The sequence below is a fragment of the Micropterus dolomieu genome, linkage group LG11, assembly GCF_021292245.1.
Source record: "Micropterus dolomieu isolate WLL.071019.BEF.003 ecotype Adirondacks linkage group LG11, ASM2129224v1, whole genome shotgun sequence".
In the NCBI taxonomy this organism is placed as follows: domain Eukaryota; kingdom Metazoa; phylum Chordata; class Actinopteri; order Centrarchiformes; family Centrarchidae; genus Micropterus; species Micropterus dolomieu.
In genome coordinates this window covers 12,607,963-12,624,615 of record NC_060160.1, presented here as the reverse complement: position 1 = coordinate 12,624,615, position 16,653 = coordinate 12,607,963, and the positions used below count along the sequence as shown (strand labels likewise).

Here is a 16,653-nt window from a genome sequence, read left to right as displayed (position 1 = left end):
GCAGGAATTGTGCTTGTAGTTTAGCAGAATTGGTTCAGGGGGTTGGTGAATGAGTTAGATGTTGTGGTCATTGTGTCTCAAGTACCAGAATTTGTGTGTAAACAATTGAGAAAAACTGTAGTACCGGGATCATCCCATCTTCCAGCGGAATTTGAGGACCTTAGCCTATCAGACATCCTGTGATGCTTTGCAGTGGAGTTTTGATAAAAATGACTGAAAAACCTTCTATTTGTATGAAATACAAAATATACTTTGTAATTTACGTTTTCTTAAATGTTAGAGTATAATATTTTTTAATCGGTATCTGTCAATCCTATGGCAGTTTACTATTGAAACCGTGAGTGAAGGGATGGTTGAGTTTGATGGGGCTGGTGACCGGACAAAGCAATGACAAGCTACTGCATACAACTCTTACGGTTGATTCTCAACTGGTCTGTTAAAGTGCAATTGTTACATTGGTAGCAAATATGTGCTGTGGACGAACTCTTGCAAACTCAGATAAATCTGTTGGTTTAGAGATGTTGCGTCAGCTCAGATTTGGTGTTGTAGTACTGTAGCCCCGATGGTGGGCATTGTTAAATAAAAAAGCCAGAAAACAGCACTGGGCACATGAAACTTTATGAAACTTTTGGGCAACTAATAATGCTTAAGGTGTTTTGTAGAACTAGACATGTGATTGCACCGCTGTGGCCCCAATGGCGGGTGATGTGAAAAGATAAACAACATAAGTCACGCATAATCAACAACATACCTCCACCCCAGAAAACACTTCAACACACAAATAACAACTCATCTCCAAGAAAGACTCTGCATTATCTGCTTTCAAGTCTATAAGGCGTAAGGATTATAATACGCTATACTTTAAGCGCGCAAAGCTGGCCTTTATTTACTACTGCTCAGTTATATATTTAGAGCAAGAGGAGTGTCTGCTTTGATTCATAGGCAGTGACACACTATGTTCTGTAACAAAGTATCATAGCTTGGTAGCAAAACACCTAGGAATGCTTCACTCTAAATATCTCTTTGTATTTTTGTACAAAGGTCATTTTTCAGAAAGGTGTTGATTTAACCATTGTTTGGTGTTAACATCCAAATGACCTTTTTTAAACCTTTAGAGAACACTATACTGTATACAATCTATAAACACCCAGAAATGTATGTCCTTCATCTGGTGGTGACCTGGTCAGTTTGATGAGAGAAGTTTCAGTTCAATTTTCTTCATTCCCAGCAGGCTAGTGGATTTTCTTTTTATCACTACCCCTCCTACAGTAAAAAGACATCATATAATGGTCTATAATGGCACAAAGTAGTGTGTGCAATCTAGACAAATTGCGAAAAGAAAAACCTTAAAACAAACGTCATGATTCTTTTTAGCCCCTAATCCCTGTATGTTTTGTTTGTTGTGTTTTGGTACTATACTTTTATATGACACCTTTTTGTTTTTACTGTCCATCTTGACCAGTACTCCCTGGGGGTACAGATATAGTATCTCAGTGGGACCTTTCTGGTTAAATAAAATAAATAAATGAATAAAACAATGGCTACTTCTATGACACAATTGTGAAGTATTTACATGTAGTTTATTTATTGATTTAAATGCCAGTTATGCCCTGGGTCAAAAAGTGAAAACACTGTCCATTTTAAGGTGTAGTTTTACTTTTTGTATGGTGCTGTTTTACATGTCCACCCCTTTTTTAGAGCCTTTATTGGTTATTTTTATAGTAGAGAGGATGACATGCAACAATGAGTTGTGGCCAGATTCACAAGCAAGACATCCCAGCTACATGACATGCACCTGAGCCAACTAATCCTCCAAGGTGTCTCAGTTGTCCAATGTTCAGTTTTGATCTCATACTAAAACACGTTGTATACACATTCTACAACCACAGAGGGAGGGGATACTACAAAGGTCAGGACAATTTGCCCTGCATTTGCTGCTAAAAGTGCAAAACGTGTGCACATTTCTACAAGTGGCCCTGCAGAGTGACAATGTGCTGTGGCATTCATGCATGAGAATACAGTTTTTCTAGGCTGACAAATGAGAGGCAGATTTAGCTGAGTGTTTGTGTGTCATTGCATGCAACTAAACCTGTTGCAAAAGCTTGTATCATCATTTGTTTTGGCCCACTTCAGTTTGAACATATCACAGAAAAACAAAGCAATCGGTGTCAGGAATGATGACACAAGGACATTTGAAAGTCAATTGTATTCATAGCAGAGGACGGGATGAGTTGAGCCTTGGGCTAAGATGAATAACCCAGACAGACATAACCAAAATTAATCAGGTGATCATGGAAGTAGATTTTGGAAAAGCAGTTAATTTCCACTTATTGAGTACGGGTGAGAGCACATGGAAGATGTGGGAAGAGAGCCAAGCCAAAAATGAATAAATAGATAAATAAATAAATGAGTTTTTGCTGTGTCACATGGTTTCCCTCAGGGTGACAATGCCATGAGCCTTGCATTGAATGGAAGCAGATACAGTTGAAGCTGTATAAAATATTTCTTCAGGGGAAAAGAAGCAAATTACTAGAAGGGCACTAAAAAGATATGAGGATCAAAAACATTGCCTATGGTTGTGTTGACAGCCATAGCATGACATCTTGGGGACCTACTGCAGTGCCAATTCTTTAGTGGAAGACAGTGAAGGTTGAACCAAAGAACTAACACCACGCCATTTAAGCAGGGAAATGAATAAATTATTAGGTGGGAAGGGGATGAATGTCGAGGGGTGTGTTGAAATAGGGGTCATGAAGGGATGAACAGAGGTTTGAATGGGGATTGATGATATGCCGGGAGGTGCTGTAGTGAGAAACTCAGGGTGTGAGACTTGTTCTATTGTCCTTCCCTGTGGTTCATGTAATGAAAGAGAAGGAGAAGAGGAAGGGGTTTGGATGGGAGAGAAGGGATACACCTAAGATTAGACTAGTGAGACATGGTCTTTGTTCCTGATAACTTCATTCATTGTGGCCTAAACCAGAGTACCCAAATATGGATCAACCATTGATAAATTCTTCTGCATAAAATTGTCAGCCAACCATGATATGCATCTTCAGGTCTTTTATGAGGATGTAACCGTGACAGTTCAGCATATGGTAGCACTTTTATGTGCTCTGATGGGACTGCCACCTGTCACCTCTGGGCTTTACATCTCAGACCCTCAAATCATTTCTGCCTACTTTTATCACTCCACTCATCTGGATGGAGAACAAAGGCTGAATCTGGGATAACAGATATGCTCACTGCATTCAAGTAAATACTGCTAAAAATGTGACATGGAAAGATTAGAAGCCAGCCTGGAATAATGAAAGCTTTTAATTTACTCCCAAATGACTGAAGGTGTCACTTTCACTCTACTCATCTGAACCTTTTTCTGGAAGTTGGTAAAATAAAATTTTTTCATGTCCAAGGATGTCCCAAACCCTTTTACATCAGCTACTGTTGCAATTAATTTTACACATTTCAACACAATATTGCTGACTATAACCTGCTTTTTCCTTTTTGTGTAGTTAAGTTTAATTATTTATCGTGATATGATGAACACAACCCATATTTCCTTCAGATTAAAAGATAAAAGCGGGCTTGAACCATAATTTCACCCCAGTCAGGCATGATTATGGGTATTTTTGACTGTGTGTATATGTGTGTGTGTGTGTGTGTGTGTGTGTGTGCGGGTGGCCCCATTCCAGCTGTCAAAAGCCATGGTTATACATGTGGGACCTTGATGTTATTGCTGCAGCAAAAAGAGAGTTTCTGGCAGGACTGATGCAATGGGAACTGAAGGGTAAATGGTCAGAGGTCAAACCAATGGGCTGATGGATACACACTACACACATGCACACTTGCCCACTCCACCACCACTAACTTAAGTGGCATATATAGAGACAGCAAGATATGCATGGATGTGTGTTGGCCCTAGGCAAACACTATAATTGCCTTGTAAAGCATCACAACTGTTAAAATTTTCACATAATGAAATTAAATATGGTGGGAGTAGTTTGGTGGCTTTGGGACCATAAACACGCTCCAGAAACTGAAAATAATGTTTCAAATGGAATTGGAAATTCATAACACAATTTTTTAAAAGCCTAGAAAAACTATATTCTGTTACGTTACCTAAAGAAGTAAAGGTATTCTGGTCACACATGAAACGTTAGATTATTTCCTCTGAGAATCCTTTAAAGTGAAAGGGAGAAACTCTCCTGGTCTCATCAGGTTGAGATTGGCAGTCGGGTCCTTTGATGTGACTGGTAATCTTCCCCATGCCTGAGAAGTTGCCTGATAGCATTAAAGCACAACAAAAAGGCCTTGGCACACAAGGTGCTTGGCTCACAGTGTTACGCAGATTTATTTTCTTTTAAAGTGGAAAGGGCACAAGAGTGTCTGCTTTCTTAGGATTCTATATACAACCTGAAACTGCTTGCAGGTACATTTAGTCAGGATAAGGGCAGTAAGATTATTCACACAAACACTAGCAGGATAGTTGTTGAACTGACGACTTGTGGCATAGTGTTAACATATACCGTAAGTCTAACAATATTATACAGTATATTTTTCTTATTATCAACAAATGCCATGGAACAAAACCAACAATTAATAGATCAATTTAACAAGTATTTCATGAGTAGCCAAAGCCCATTGTAGCTTATCTGTGCCACTGACAGAAATACATTAGTGAGCCACATCATAGAACTGGGTGACATGTTCCTTCATCACCATAAACATGGCCACTGTCGTTTGTTTAATTTATTCAACAATTTAGGAAATCATTTTGCTTTTTATATTTGTGACCAATTTTAAAACATTACATCTTCAGTGGGCCCCGATGGGTTTAGGGCTGAGAGCCACAGATGGGTTAGGGACGTGGAAAAGTATTAAGAATAGCTTTTGGTGTTTTTATGGAATTCTTTAACAATTACAAATAAATAAAATAATGCTTGTCTTATCCTTCTGCATGGACAGCCTACCATGGTGTGACCTGGGAGGGAAGAAGACCTGAACACAAATTTCCAAACTAGACCTGTAACTAGGAAGGAAGGAACTGTTACAGTACAATCTGGTTAGAATGAATCCAGCCGACTTTGAGTCAGTAAGGCAAGAGCTGTCAGCACAGACTAGTGCTATTCATCGGCATGAGCAGCAAAGAGATCACCGCACACCACAAGCCCGTTTTGGAATCCATCTGTGAACAGATCCAGCTACTCTCCTCCCTGGTTCTGCTGTTCCCAAGGGTTCCAAGCTCTTCTCCTTGTCCTGTCAAAAACAGTTATCCCCTCCCTCTAATCTCTTCAGATTAGCTCCTGCAGGGGGCCATCGTCTTCACCAAATTATACCCGAGGAAGGCTTACCACTTGGTGCGCACCAGGGACGGGGATGACTGGAAGACATCGTTCCATCACCCTGGTGGCTGTTTGATATCACTGATGCCCCTGCTGTCTTCTAGGCGTTGGTGAACGTCGTCCTCTGAAATCTGATCAATGACAGTGTTTTGTTTATCTGTATGACATTCTCATCTTTTCTAAGTCCAATCAGGAACATGTGCAGCATGTGAATTGTGTTCTCCAAATACTCCTATACAATCAGTTGTAAAGGCTGAGAAATGTGAGTTTCACATCATAGAGGTGTCCTTCCATCACCAATGCTTGAAATATTACATTTATTCATTTAGCTGACGCTATTATTTTTTATATGTCAGAGGTCGCACGCATCTGGAGCAAGTAGAGTAGTGAAATGTCTTGCTCGGGGACACATTGGTGGATGGCTCACAGAGGGGGATTGAACCCAGGTCTTTCACACCAAAGCAGGCATCTTATCCATTGGAACATCACCACCCCTAACATTCAAATGTACACGTCAAGGCCGTACTGGACTGGCTTACCCTGTCCTCCAGAAAGGAGCTGCATTGGTTCCTGGAGATGGGCAATTTTTTCCCGGCGCATCATCAGAAACTACAGCTCTGTGGCGACCCCTATGATGGCACTGACCTCCCAGAACTACTCCTTCATTTGGTCTCCAGCAGCTGAGAGAGCGTTTGTTAAGACGGTCACTCTTCTTTAACCGTTTTAACTTATCTCTCTCCTACCACCCAGCATCCAAGACACCAAACCAGACCAGATTTACTCCCAGCCAAGCTCCTGTGGGCCTTCTGCAATCACTGCCTGTCCCGCAATGGCCCTGGTTACACATCTCCCTGGACTTTGTCACCGGTCTTCCCCCTTAGGTGGTAATACTGTACACGCTGTTGATCACTTCTCCAAATCTGATCACTTTAGTTGCCTTTTGCCAAAGAGACAACTGAAATCATATTTAACCATATCTTGTGTCTGCATGGCCTCCCAGAAACAACAACTGTGACCAGTGGCCCCAATTTACCTCTCTATTCTGGACTGAGTTTTGTAGTCTTCAGGGAGCCACCAATCCAATGGTCAGACAGAGTGTACAATCAAAAGATGAAGACAGCTCTGCGCTGCATCTTCTCTCACAGCCCTTCCTTCTGACCTACACAGCTCCTCTGGGTTGAGCATACCCACTCTTCCCAGCTCTGCCATTACCCCCTCGCACTTCCAGTGCTCCTGGGGCTACTGGCCCCCTCTCTTCCCAGACAAAAAACGGGAGGCCAGCATTCACTCTGTCTAGACCACTGCATCCTGGCCCCCCTCTCAGGCCCAAAACCCCTGGCTGTCCATGTGGGACTCACATCTCCAGGTTTAATCAAGGAAGTTGATTTATGGTTAATCTCCACCCCAAGGTCATCAACCCAGCAGCTGTTTTGTAAGCCAATTCATAGTTTTCAGTCACGTGACATGCACGGTGACCTGGAGGACAAAACAACAGACTAAGTTGCAGCTCACACCGGACTCCCTTGTAGAGACTCCGCAAAAGCTGTTAAATTTTATTTGGATCACCTCTCAACTCAAGAAAAATATAGATATGGACATAAACTGCAAGTGTTGGGCACCGTAATTGAAAAACCGCTAGGTCCCTGCAAGCGCTCGACTGTAGTAAGGTTTCCCCCACCTAACACAGCCCAGACTTGTCTCCTCATCGATTAGTGCATCCGATAGCACAACAACCATCCAGCATTTTGGCAATGCAAAAGTAACAAACTCAAAGTAACAGTGTATGACTTGCTTCCTGGTTGGCGGGCAGTGGAAAATAACGTCTTTTTTGTCTTCCAAGGGAGCGTTCCCCTTGGAATGTGACATCACGTGAAAACTATGAATTAAGTGTTTAACTCATCTGCAAATATGCAACAGTTTGGCTGTTACGGTGACGTTGTCATAGCTGTAACCTAGTAACATGTCCTCTGAGTATTCCAAAGATTTTCTTCTTGGTGTTTCTTTGGTCTGGTCTCGTAATTGTATCAGGATCCCAATGTTAATTTAGTTTGTTGCAAGATCCAAAGTATTTGTGTTATTAATGCAATTTTACTTTAAACCAGAGCTGCTGATGTACAGTAAACAAAAATAATATAGATTTCACTATATGTTCCCAGTATGAATATTTTAAGACCACCTCTCTATGGGTTACCCATAGTCAAACACACACAAGACAAATTTCAATACATTCAGCTGAAAATTAATTATGAATCACCTGCCTTGTTGGCTATGCATCAGTTGAGAAGAGGCAAACTTAAGCATACTGCATAGTGAGTACTCTAAGCAGAGAAAAGAGCTTATACAGCACATGAAGTGTGAGTGTGGCATGATATGTTTTAGTGCAGAAGTGTGGAAGAAGGAGCGTGAATTTACTCATATTCTTTGACAAATAATAAACTGGTGTGTGTGGGGGGGGGGGGAGAAATGTGGGGGTCATTCTCTTTATATATCATTTCCCTTGGGGTTTTGGATCAAAATTCCCCTATTCCCCCTTTATGCTTGATACATTCCCCTTTGATTGATTACGCATAGATTTTCAACAACAGTAATGTTATTCATAGGTTCTGACATGCAGCTGTCACAGCCAAAATTACAACAAAAGTCCCCCAAGATTAAGTATATTTAGGATTAATCAAGGCGCATGACCAATCTCCCAAGAATTCACCAGGACACGCACACACAGAGTATACATAAATACATAAAATCACACAACACGCACATTCTGGGCAACGTAGATCAGTCATACCACAGGCATTCATAAATGTTGAGCAGCGCAGCCTAGTAGGTGGCATGGCATTATTCCAACTCATTACCATCAACCTGGAATATTGTAACATGACAAGACACAGTTTGATGCTTGTTAACAATCTATTTTAAGATTATGCTGCTGTAAATCGGGGCCAGTGAATGCCCAGTGGCATGTCCATAACAAAATGAAAAAGGTTGCAGAACAGAAAAAGGTTTGTTACAGAGTTGGAGGGGGACTAAATTTAATGTAACAATAGGTAATATTTAAGATGGAATTTTGATGGAGCATGTAGTGTGGCTGTGAGGCTGAAGTAATGTGAACAGTTGAGAAAAACCTGACCAATATTCCTTCTTCTCCAGTTATACAAATGCACTGTTTATTATCCTTTTTCAAGTTACTGTACATATATTTATTATAATAATACTTAGCTGATGCTTTTATCCAAAGCGACTTACAATTGCTATACATGTCAGAGGTCGCATGCCTCTGGAGCAACTAGGGGTTAAGTGTCTTGCTCATGGACACATTGGTGGATGGATCACAGCAGGGAATTGAACCCAGGTGTCTCACACCAAAGGCATGGGTCTTATGTATTACGCCATCACCACCCCGGTAGTTCAACATTAGGGGCGTGATGAGATACTTAACCCACGAGATCGAGACGAAACAAGATTTTAACACTATTTTTAAGAAATCTTTAATGCTAAATTATACGAAAATTTTGAGTGTTAAACACTTTATTTCCTGCATTCTGATGAATTTTTATGCACCAGTTTAAGGTTGATTTTGTATTTATTCACACAGAAAATTCAGGTGGCAGGTGAAAATTGAAAATCTAACTATAACAGAATGCAATGCAGCGAGCTCTCAGTCATTCTGTGCTGCCTTCAGATCCGTTTCTGCTGTAGATCAACTTTTCTCATGTCATATCATCAGACCAATTTCATTGAGGGGGCCAGGCTGGGGCCAGTTGTTTTCTCAATCCGGGACAAGAGAGACAAAGGCAATGTTCAAGCTTTCAAAATGTCTTGTTTAGTATATAATGTAATGTTTTAGCATGTTTCAGTAACTTCCAGTTATTTGTTTCAGTAACAGGATCTTTTCAGTAACTTAGTTATAGTTTTATTAAATTACATTATACAAAAAAAACATTCCTTTAGCTCAATTTGCATTCTTTGATGCAACACTTCTTACTAAGGCTTAATGAACATATAAACTCCTGGACTTTAATAGCTCCTGTGTTTCAGTAGGTTGGTCTCTATCACATATCTGTGTTCCCTGACATGTCCAGAAAAAAGTCATAATATTAAGAGACTAACGTCATCATTTGATGAGAAGTCTACCTGCCCTATACTCAGCAGTGCATTACGTTATTAATCCAGTTACGTTATCCCCTTCAGACCTTTTGACTGACGCAGTTTGGGACTGCATATTGCATGTGAAACCGAAACCAACCGAAAACACTTCTGATCAGGCAGAAATCTCACCACAAATCCACACACATTTTAACTTAAGCAGCTCATAAAGTACAGCTCACAGTCTCAAACAGATCAAGGCTGTTCTACAGTTTTTAGATGTTTTACTAGAAATTTTCATTCAGATCAGCCAGATTTCGCTGTACTATACTGTTGGAAAAGTTTGGCTCAGTGATCACTGATTTAAAAAAACAGTGTAACCACCATATATTACAACAGTATGTCATCGTTAATCAATCTAATTTCTGTAACAAATTTTGCCAGTAAACCCAATCCCAAAATATGCTACTACTAATAAATCACAGCATCAGTGGGGAAATGGATATGTGCTGCTTTCTAACTGGTTCACTGAGTCATTTGAGGCAGAATGTTCCAACATCTGCTTTTAAGAAATATGATAGTCCTCAAAGTGACACAATATTAAACCTGTTGGTCACCGCCACCTATTTCCAGGACAAACACCTAAAATAACATTCCCAAAATGAATCAGGAACAACTCCTCAACCATCTGGCCTAGATGCATAATTGCACAAATCAGACGCTAAGCTATATAAATTCATTGTAAATTAACATATTTATTTTTGCATTACAGACTACATGGAGATGCAATAAAGAAAAATATGATATTTTTCATCCTTGCCTGGTAAAAAAACTATATATTTAATGCAAAACCATCATGGATTTAGACCTTTTATTTGATTCCCTGGATGTCTATGTAGCTACTACAAGTCGGTCACCAGACTGCGAAAAAGACCATGTGTTCCAAAGCGACAATGTTCCTGCTCGGCAGAAAAAAGCGAGAGAAGGCAGGCCCAGCTCCCAGGTATTGCACAATAATGAAGATGGCGCCCAGATTAGCAACAAATCAACGGATTTTTGGACTGAAAACAACAAAAACTGCAAAAGTAAGTCGTAAGTGGTTTTGACGATCGCGTACTGCCCCCGGTACCGGGGGCATTGGTGTTTAATGAAGAATTCACCATTAAAGGTCTGCTGAAAACGAAACGTCACATTAAAAGCATAAGTTTTTTTACAGACGAGGGCTCATCAAATAGTTTTCCCATCATTTTGACTGTGTATAGCACAATGATACTGTTTGAGATTTTTACCACTCTGCTGCTTCTTCTTAAACACAGTCCAGTGGGGAAATTGTTTAGGCCTTAGACAGCCATAATAAATCTTGTTTACAAACCATGGGTGCACAGTTTAGTCAGAGGCCTATCTGTTCTTCCAATAAACAGGATCACAAACGTTTCTTTCCATGGATGTTAAATTGACTTGAATTTCATTTTGCACAACTTGCTGCTTTTGTAGATGTAGATACAGTCATAAAACCTGATACCAAGCATGCCGCCCTCCTTTCACTAGTGGAACACAGACATGTCTGACAATTCTGTGAGCTTCCTGTTTGTGAAAAGTAGATTTACCTTTGTTTTTGAAGGCCTTAAAGATTTCCCTACTGGACTGTGTTTAATCTGTGTGAGAAGCAGCAACAGACTGGTAAGTATATTGAGGTTTCGCTAAGTAATGCTAACTCAGTGCTGTAGTCTAAGTGTGATAAGTCTCACCCCATTTCATTACATTAATATCCTAGTAATTTATATATTGTGTTTAAAAAAGACAATTTTAAACCTAAAATAAATCACCCTTAATGTGAGATACACATAAATCTACTGATAGATGACATAGTCTCTTTACTAGCATCATTTGTGTGCAAGAGAAATAGTCTTCAGTAAACCTAACTGAAGTCTCAATCTCAGAAACTGGGAGTGGAGCTGTGAACTGGAGTGAAGTGAAATCCCCCACACTGGAGGATGGATGTTGTGCATGCCTGCTCAGCAGAACAGCCCACAGGAGGATGGAGTCATAACTTGCTGAGCTAGGAGATGTGCTTCATCCTCTCCATAGGATCAAGCTAAGGATGTTGACATGAGCTGGGACACATCTGTATTTTCCCCCAAACTATAAAGACAGTCACCTAAGTTGTTGCCAGATATTGTTTATCCTACAATTTACAAGTCAGTTTCTGTTTCTTTCTGGAAAGACAAAGAACCATATTTATCTTTGAGAAAAAAAATATTGTTTTTAAAATTAACCCAAAGAAGAGGAGAACAAATAGTTTGAATTATGTCACTGTGGTTCAAAGGTTGGTGGACATGAAGGCTGACTGGTACAGCTCAATGATTTATTAAACAAAGAAAAAGGCAAGCTCATTTACAGGCAGAGTGACTGAGCTGAGGGTTTCCAAAAATAAACAGAGCCCAAACAAAACGAGGTGATCCAACAGAACAGGTAATCCAATAGAAATCCAGAATCCACAGAAACAAGCGGGGCAAACGAACAGGCAGAAAACATCACACACCAAGAAACTGGGACAGAGCAGCAGCAATCTACAAGGACCAGACACAGACTAAAGACACAAGCAAACAAATATAACTGCCGAACCGGAGCCAGATCTGGTCGCCAGATTGGGATGGAGGCGCCACTCATCTGGGCGAGGGCCCCCCCTCGACATGATGTCTGCCCCTCTGTTCAGCATGCCAGGGATATATTCTGCTCTGATGGAGAGCAGGTGAGTGTGCGCCCACAGGAGCAGCCGCCTGGCCAGACCCAACAGCTGCGCTGAGCACACCCCATCCTAGCGGTTTATGTTGGCCGCCGCAGCCCTGTAATCGGTGCGGACCAGCACGTGCTGGTCCCTCAGCAGAGGGGAGAATGTCGGATCACCTTCCACACCGTGAGGAGTTCTAGCACATTTATGTGGAGAGCCCTGCGGCCCTGCCACAGACCGCCCACCACCTGAGAAGGTGGCAGGTCCCACCCCAGCCCATCAGGGAGGCGTCTGTGAAGACCGAGATATGGGAAGTGACCCTGCCAAGGGGAACCCCGACTGAAGAGAGAGGGGGTCCCGCCAGTAGACCAGATCAGGGGCCTCTGTCTCACCGTGTCGACACGCAGGCGGATGAACCAGCGCTGCAGCCTCCTGATATGGAGGAGGCCCAGGGGGACCACCACGTGAGCTGCCAACATGAGGCCCAGAAGCCTCATGACCGACAGAGCCACCAGAGCAGGTCAGAGGGGTCTGTTGGGTGTCCTCCCGTGTGTGGCGGGAGGGACCTGACAAGGTAGCGTAGTTGCCCTCGTGGGTCCCCTGCCGTACCGCATCCCCGGTGGGGGGAGAGAGGCAGAGGCAGACACAGTCGCCGGGCATGAGGTGGGGCAGCCACACCTGTGAGCCCATAACAATGCCACTCCCCTGACTAGTTGGCACACACCTAATGCCGTACATTGCACATGTACAGGGCACAACACAGCCTGTCACACACCTCTGGATGCAGGAGGAGGGACTGCGTCGTTGATGCCAGGGTCGCGCACGAGCCTGCAGCCGGGCTCTGTCGGGTGGGGGTGGGATAACAGGGTGGTGTGTAGTGCTATCCTGTCTGCATGAAGCGTAATGACCGCTTCAAGGGCTCATATGACACAGCCTGGCTTCTGTGAACCAAGGGGGAACCCCTGGACGCACAGAAGGACTGTGCCATTGATGCCGTGATTATGCACGAGCTCGCAGCCGGGCACTGCCGGGGGATTCCTTCGTCAGAAAAATATCTGTACCGGGTGTGCATATGTTCTGTTCACACAAAGCGAATGTCCGCTGTCCTGGGCTCATACACGTTCTGTGGGGAGGGGGTGTGAAGGGACCTCTGATTGTGAACACAGCTTTTTTTTGACCCATAGCTTACCAGTGGTCCGCTCTGACCGACAAGGGTCGGCCAGCAGCAATGAAACCGGTTGCTAAATGTCATTAGCTGCAGCTAATGTGGAGCAACGTGGCCACACGGGGTCTCCCTGGCCGGCTGATCCAGGCAGACCGCATGCGAGCATCACGTTAGCTATCCGTTAGCTCAACGTTAGCTCCCTGGTAGCTTGCCTCGCCGCGGCAACCTAGTAGCGTCGAGGCCGGCGTCATTGGAGGTCGGAATGGGGGAAGCAAGGAGCCGCTCGGAGACCCGTGAATGGGAAGAGTGGAGCCATCCAACTCCCTTTCGGCAACAGCAGATTGAGGGCTTCGTCCAGAGAGCGTGTAGACCGCCACACCTCCTTGTTCTGAACGGCAAGCTATCTGCCCGGCGCCGCCACTCTTCGGGGGGAGAGGCCCACACTGTGGGTGGGAGTAGACTAAAATTCTCAGTGCCCCGCAGGCGCGCGGAAGGGGTAAACCCAATAGCGATAGCCTTAGAGGGCGAAGCCTATACGAAATAGAAACACAGTGTGACAGTGACACTTGAACCAAAGCATTTTAGTATTCACAGAGAAGGCCAGGTTGCCATTAAATTATTCACTCCTTATACTGTAAGTAAATCTTGCTAATTGGCTTTTTGAAGAGACTTTCCAATGAATAATAGTAGCATCCATTTTTCTGCAGGCCTAATTAATTCAAGAATGTGTCATTAGTTTTAGGTCATAAGTTTCGATGAATCCTTGGAAAGGCTCTGTGAGGATGAAAACTCAAGCGCACATGCTCACAGATCTAACTTCTGTTCATTTACAGATACAATTTACCACAATCACACCTGTTGTGTTCCTGGCAGACTGTAGGGACACGTGTAGCCTTATTTCTGCATGTTACAGTACATGGTCTAAAGTATATGGGCAACCACACATGACAGCCATATGTGATTGTTGAATTTCATTCCAAACATTAGTAATGGACATTAAAACTCTGCCTCCACTCTTAGAAGACTGTACACAAGATTTTACAGCCTGGCTGCATTGATTTGCTCCCATTCAGCCACAAGAACATTAATAAGGTCAGGAACTTATGTTGGGTGATGAGGCCTGGCAGCCAGTCTAAGGTCATTCTAATGGTGTTCCACAAGATTGATGCCAGGGCTCTGTGCAGGCCAGTCAAGTTCTTCTTGACCAAAGTGGGCAAACCATGTCTTCATGGACCTGACCTTCCAGATGCATGCTAGCCCTATACCTGCCTAGTATATAAACCAGAGGTGCCTATAAAGTTGCTAAATTTTTACAAAAACAAAAGCACTAGCAAAAGCAAATAAATATATAAAACATTCTAAATAATAAATAGCAATTACTGGGAGAAAGGGGCCTTGCCCAAATGTATGCCCAGTTTTTCCTCTCATATGTAGTATTATTGAATGGGCCAAAATACATTTCTGATCTTCTGCTTCGTTACGAACCATCCAGACCTCTCAGGTCGTCTGGCTCTGCTTTCTGTCTAAAAAACTAAACAAGGAGAAGCAGCATTTAGTTATTATGCTCTGTATATCTGGAACAAACTCCCAGATAACTGCAGGTCTGCTGAAACTGTCAGTTCTTTTAAATTAAGACTGAAGACTTTTAATTAAATATTTAAGATTTTTCTTTTTACCACTGCCTTTAACTAGTAGATTGATAACTTACACTGCACTGTAACTTTTACTGTCCTGTTTTCTTTTTCTTTGTTTTTTGCTTTTTACCATTGCTTTTAATTAAATATTTACACGGTGAGAAATGAGTAGGTAATTGAGTGAAAAGATAATGAGAGTGAGACTGAACGGAAGTGAAGGAAGTGGTCTTAAATCTCGCGCCTGAGTGATTTGCAGGAACCTCTGTCCACCTGTAAACACGCAGGTGGGTCCAGAGTATAACTGGATCAAAGTGGCCTGTGGACAGACATGTCCTGGTTTCTCTGTGGTGTCCGAGGGTTTTTGGAGTTTCAGTGGAGCCAAAGATTGCTATGGATCCGAGTACAGACTAGCTAGAGAGAGTAGATTAAGTGTACTTCTCTGTTTATTCTCTTTTCAAAATAATTGTAACTCAATTATTTGCTCAACCCCTCAGCCTCTTTTTATTTTCCATTTAACTCTTTTAACCCTGAATGTACACTGCAGTGTAACTTTTATTATTTTTTAATGTGTATTTTTTCAATTTTCCTATGTTGCTTTTAAACTGTTTTGTATTTCCCTGTTGCTTTTATGTTTTATGTTAAGCACTTTGAATTACCTTGTTGTTGAAATGTGCTATACAAATAAACATTTTTTCATTGTTCTGAAGGTATTTCCTGAATCCTCAGAGACTCCTAAAAGCATCTGGATGAAAATGATGTCCAAAAAAAGAGGACAATTATAACCAGTTTCCTAAATTTGGGCTATTTCCACATCCAAAACAAAGATGGTAGCCAGAAATTACATGTGCCCAATGTGTATGACATGAACCCAAATTGAAACGTTTTATAAATCAGTTCAAATAATTTTTTCATACAAAATCCACATTTCTTAAATATGCCATTCCAAGCTACCTGTATAGGAAGCAAGATAGATGCTTACAATTCTGGGGGAATAGATGCTCTGTGACTTGAATTTAATAATAATACGTCAGAGGCACAAACTGGGACTAGCTCAAACTATGAAAAACATCCTCAGATCAAAAGTACACAAGAATATGTGGGGTGTATACAACATAAACTTAGCCTACACTGTATCTTCACATACATGTAGTGTACATCTCAATAAGAAGATATTAGTCTAAAACAATATTCTAGAGGAAGACTGAATGATAAGCAAATACATGAGAAAAAGAGGACAAATTACCAGAGAAATGCAAAGGCAGAAAGAAAGACAGAGTGCGAGAGACAGAGAGAGAGAGAGAGGGGACTTGCACCTCCTTCGTGTGACAGCCCAGCTCCACAGCCTCCTCCTCTGCCTCTCTCTCACCCCTCATGCCGTCTCTCGCATCGACATCTCTCTCCGTCTGCGCAGCTTCTGTTCCGTGTATTTTTCCTCCTCCTCCTACTCCTTCTCCTCCTTTGTTTTATTCTGATTCTTCATCTTCGGTATGTTCCTCACGTGAAGTCCACAAACTTGCAGCCCCTGTGGATGCCAAGTGAAAAAACAACAACAACAAAGAAGGCAAATGCTCTATCGGGGAAAACGAGGAAAGACCTACGCACATTTGCATGTTTGATTGAGTGCGTTCGCTTGAACGGAGCAACAGTATGGATCTGTCATTCATGGCTGCGCAGGTGAGGTATTTCTCCTCATATTTGCAC

The 16,653-nt window shown here is 42.2% G+C and overlaps 1 protein-coding gene across 1 annotated transcript in view; it reads left to right on the top strand.

Moving 5' to 3' along the window:
• The first annotated feature begins 16,314 nt into the window (after positions 1-16,314).
• LOC123979665 (uncharacterized protein C14orf132) overlaps positions 16,315-16,653 on the top strand; it is a 41,926-nt gene continuing 41,587 nt past the window's right edge. The window contains exon 1 of the mRNA XM_046063702.1: positions 16,315-16,626. Coding sequence (XP_045919658.1) covers positions 16,600-16,626 — 27 coding nt within the window. The 5' untranslated portion in view covers positions 16,315-16,599. The remainder of the gene's footprint in view (positions 16,627-16,653) is intronic.